This window comes from Vitis riparia, unplaced genomic scaffold (genome assembly GCF_004353265.1).
Source record: "Vitis riparia cultivar Riparia Gloire de Montpellier isolate 1030 unplaced genomic scaffold, EGFV_Vit.rip_1.0 scaffold689_pilon_pilon, whole genome shotgun sequence".
NCBI classification, from domain to species: domain Eukaryota; kingdom Viridiplantae; phylum Streptophyta; class Magnoliopsida; order Vitales; family Vitaceae; genus Vitis; species Vitis riparia.
The window spans coordinates 59,856-64,138 of record NW_023269735.1 but is presented as its reverse complement, the minus strand read 5'-3'; the positions used below and the strand labels follow the sequence as shown (position 1 = coordinate 64,138).

Below are 4,283 nucleotides of genomic sequence, written 5' to 3'. Positions count from 1 at the left end.
TGTCTTATTAAACATTTCAGAATAAAAAATAACAATAATAGAACGTTAAATAATGAAAAATAAACTAAAATAAATAGTTATTATTTAATTAAATTATAAAAATAAAAAATTTCAAAATTTCAAAATAATAATAATGAAATGTTAGATTAATGAAAAATAAATTAATATAAATAGTTGTTATCTAGTTATATTTCAAAAATAAAACAATTTCAAAATAAAAAATAAAAAATAAAAAATAATAATAATCCAATGTTAAAATAATGAAAAATAAATTATTATAAACATGTCTTGTTATTTATTTAAATTTTAAAAATAAAAAAAATTATGATAATCCAATAGTTGTTATTTAATTAATTTTTTTAAATAATAATCTAACATTAAATTAATAAAAAATAAATTAATACAAACATGTTTTATATAGTTGTAATTTAATTAAATTTCAAAAGTAAAAAAAATTAGAATTAAAAAGTTTCAACAAAAAAAAATTCCAATATTAAATTAATAAAAAATAAATTAAGATAATATTTGTAGTTTGAAAAAAAAACCTATAATAAGGGTTTATGGGTTCATATTTTGGGTGTGGGAGCTTGGATGGTGGAGAATCTTAGAATTATAGAGGATGTCGAAGTGTGGAAGGTACATTGAAGCTCAATTTATTAGTGATTTGTTTATGGAAAACAAATCTACAATTTGTAATTCGTCATTGTCAATTGTAATGGAATTACCTGGTTTCTTCAAGAAAGTCAAATTCTTATTAAATATATCTAATATTCTTAGTTTTAAAGCGATGTGGGATAAGTAATTTTTATTTTCTTTGAATTACTGAGATAATATCATAGAAAAAAATTATATATATATATATATATATATAAAATCATATAAAAAAATATAATAAATAAAATAAAATTTCAAAATTCTTATTAAAAATCATTTAATTGGAATAATAAAGAGATATGATATTATCATTATTAATTATTAAAAATTAATAATTAAAATTAATTTAAAGTTAATTCATATTAAAAAAAAAAATCATTCTAAGAGGTATGATATGATACACATCATTACTAAGTATTAAAAATTAATTTTAAAATTTGAAGCATACTATCTATTAAAAATTAAAATTAATTTTCAAAAATTAAATTATTGATATTCTACACCTCTAAATTTATCATATTACTAAGTATTAAAAATTAATTTTACAATTAGAAGGATACAATCTATTAAAAATTGAAAATTAAAATTAATTTTCAAAAATTAGATTATCAATATTCTACCTATGTAGATTTATCATAATAATAAATTTTAATTTAAATAATTGAAATGAAATAGTGATAAAATTAATGTTTAAATGATTAAAAAACAAATATATAACCTGTAAGACAAGTATAAAAACTAATTTAATTAATTAATTATAAAAATATAAATAATAAAGAAATGTAAAAGATAATAATAAAATTTGATAACGAATTTTTATCCATAATATATATATATATATATTATTAATATGATAAGTTTTCATTTTTATTTTTTGAGTTAGGTTTCTTTTTCAATATATAATTATTATTATTTTTTTTTGTCTTTGATATTGTGTTATCCCAGTTTCAAAAGAAATAAAAATTATTTATCCTAAAAATTATTTATCCCACATCGCTTCGAAACTAAAAATATTATATATATTTATTAATTCCTTACAAAATACAAGTACAACCAACATGTAAGCATTTAGCAGATGATAAATGAATTTAGAGAATTTAAGGCATCGAGCATCCTACATGATGGATATATGTTCCCACAAAGAGTGAATTTAGATGTCGGCATATGAGTGGAAAAAGTGGTGGAAAACCATTGTAAGCCGCAAAATTCCAAAGTTGCATATATGAGCTCCTATCTCCGACGTGAAATATCAAGGCATCAACATTTCCCTACTTGAGGAACATAAAGGGATTATATATATTTTTGTTATTGTTATTTCAATCTATGTTGCAACAATTATTGTTGGTAAAAAGCTTGGGCCCATTCGACTCCTCTCTGCCACAATTGCCCCAATCTTACTCTTCTTCATTTTAGTTCCAGAATTAGGATGGCCGGCACTTGGTTTATGGGTCATCCTTGCAGCAAAATTGGCATGGGACTACTTACGGCAACCATATCATTATCTTCTTCACCAAGCAAGTCATGTATTCAACTCATTATCCACACTCATAACTCATAGTCCCATGCCAATTTTGCTACAAGAATGACCCATAAACCAAGTGTTCTGGAACTAAAATGAAGAAGAGTAAGATTGGGGCAATTGTGGCAGAGAGGAGTCGAATGGGCCCAAGCTTTTTACCAACAATAATTGTTGCAACATAGATTGAAATAACAATAACAAAAATATATATAATCCCTTTATGTTCTTCAAGTTGGGAAATGCTGATGCCTTGATATTTCACTGAGGAGAGGACACCCGATATTGAAAGGTAGCCGAAAAAAACTTGGATCTCAACGGATTCACTTGATCCTTGATCTTGCTCACTGTGATGCCAAGAAAATGAAATTACTTTGAGTGTTTAATCAACAAGTAATTACTCAAATTCAATAATAAAAGCTTTCTCAATAATGAGAGCATACCGTTGTCTGTCCATGAAGCTGTGTAGATCCTGATGTCTGTCCATGAAGTTGTGCTTTCTCAAAACACTCCAAGAGATACTGATCAACAGCCTTGAGGAGATCTTGTGTAATACCCATTTCAATTTCTACTGCTCTGGCGGATGTAATCCATTAAAACAAAAATAGAAGATCAGTATTATTTACTTGTCTAATTTGTCTGCAACTCTCTCACAACTAATTGTCTCTTATCATAAATTTTTGTCTGCTTCCCACTTACAAGGCCTCGCAGTTTAAGCATTTAATAAAATAAGTCAAATTAAAATGATATGTTGTTGAAAAGAGCTTATCCATACAAAGTATAAAATTTAAAATTTAAAATTTTCTTTTATATATTTTTATCATAATATGTATAATTTTTTTGAGTGATTCACTCAATTAACTTTATTTATATTTTTTAACATGTGAAATTATTTTAATAATCAGATTTAATTTTAATAATTCAGTAGTGATATTTCAATTGATTGTGTAATATTTTTGTTAATAATTCACTGACCTGAGATGATCGGCGCCGGCGAGATACGGGGAGAAGTGGAGCTTGCAGTGGAATAGGGAAGAGGTTGTTGTGTTCTTCAGTCTGGCTCAAAAATCGTGGATTTAGGGTTCGTGAAATTTAAATCCAATGACATAAAAGCAAAGAGACCCCTAGAACAGATCCAGCAAACACAGGGAGCCAAAAACAAAGCAATTTTTTTGGTTTTCCTTGGGGCTTTTTGCATGGATTTTCTCGGAAATCAAACGAGAATGAATTTTCCCGGAAATCAAATGGGGGATAGATTTTCTTGGGAATCAAACGGGGGTTGCCAAAAAAAAAAAAATAATAGCATGATTAGATTAGTACCTGCGAGGATCGAGTGGCAGAGGAAAATAGGGCCTTTCTAGGGATTCTCTCGTCTGGAGGGCAACTTCAGAAAAGGGCTTCTTCATACTTCGAGTGAGAGAAGCGGCTGGCCCTTTTGATTTTTAGATTTAGTAGATATAAAGAAGCCCTTTTGATTTTTAGATTCAGACAGAAGAGGTTGTTGTGTTCTTCAGTCTGGCTCAAAAATCGTGGATTTAGGGTTCGTGAAATTTAAATCCAATGGCATAAAAGCAAAGAGACCCCTAGAACAGATCCAGCAAACACAGGGCCCCAAAAAACAAAGCAATTTTTTTGGTTTTCCTTGAGGGTTTTACATGGTTTTTCTCGGAAATCAAAATTTTCCCGGAAATCAAATGTGGGGTAGATTTTCTTGGGAATCAAACGGGGGTTGCCAAAAAAAAAAAAAAATGATTAGATTAGTACCTGCGGGAATTGAGAGTGGCAGAGGAAAATAGGGCCTTGGAGGGAAGTTCAGAAAAGGGCTTCTTGATGCCTCGAGTGAGAGAAGTGGGTGGCCCTTTTGGTTTTTAGATTTAGTAAAGATAAAAAAAAAAAAGGAAACAAATCAGGAGAACAATTTTCTACTCTATATAAACAATTATTAATTATTAATTATCCATTTTTATTTTAATTAAATCAAAACCAGTGTCTAAAATATCGGTAATATTTCATCGAAATTGCAAACCCTTTGCATGGGTTCAATCCCTGACTACCATTGGAGTATCATGCTCTTTGATAATATATGTTCAATTTAAATTTGTTAAGGTTCATC

General features: G+C 27.6%; 1 protein-coding gene across 2 annotated transcripts; it reads right to left on the bottom strand.

Moving 5' to 3' along the window:
* Nucleotides 1-1,651: 1,651 nt before the first annotated feature.
* On the bottom strand, nucleotides 1,652-3,973 carry LOC117910268. 2 transcript variants are annotated; one of them, XR_004650599.1, is made up of 5 exons: nucleotides 3,935-3,973; nucleotides 3,491-3,685; nucleotides 3,146-3,226; nucleotides 2,614-2,746; nucleotides 1,652-2,517 (listed from the first exon to the last, which is right to left on the bottom strand). XR_004650599.1 is itself a non-coding variant. In XM_034824352.1 (4 exons), exons 1-4 carry the CDS (start codon nucleotides 3,574-3,576, stop codon nucleotides 2,515-2,517), a joined length of 303 nt encoding a protein of 100 aa, XP_034680243.1. In that variant the 5' UTR covers nucleotides 3,577-3,862; the 3' UTR covers nucleotides 1,652-2,514. The 2 variants fall into 2 exon arrangements, 1 of the variants encoding a protein (XP_034680243.1); XM_034824352.1 differs by lacking the exon at nucleotides 3,935-3,973 and having other exon boundaries at nucleotides 3,491-3,862.
* Between the last annotated feature and the right edge of the window lie 310 nt (nucleotides 3,974-4,283).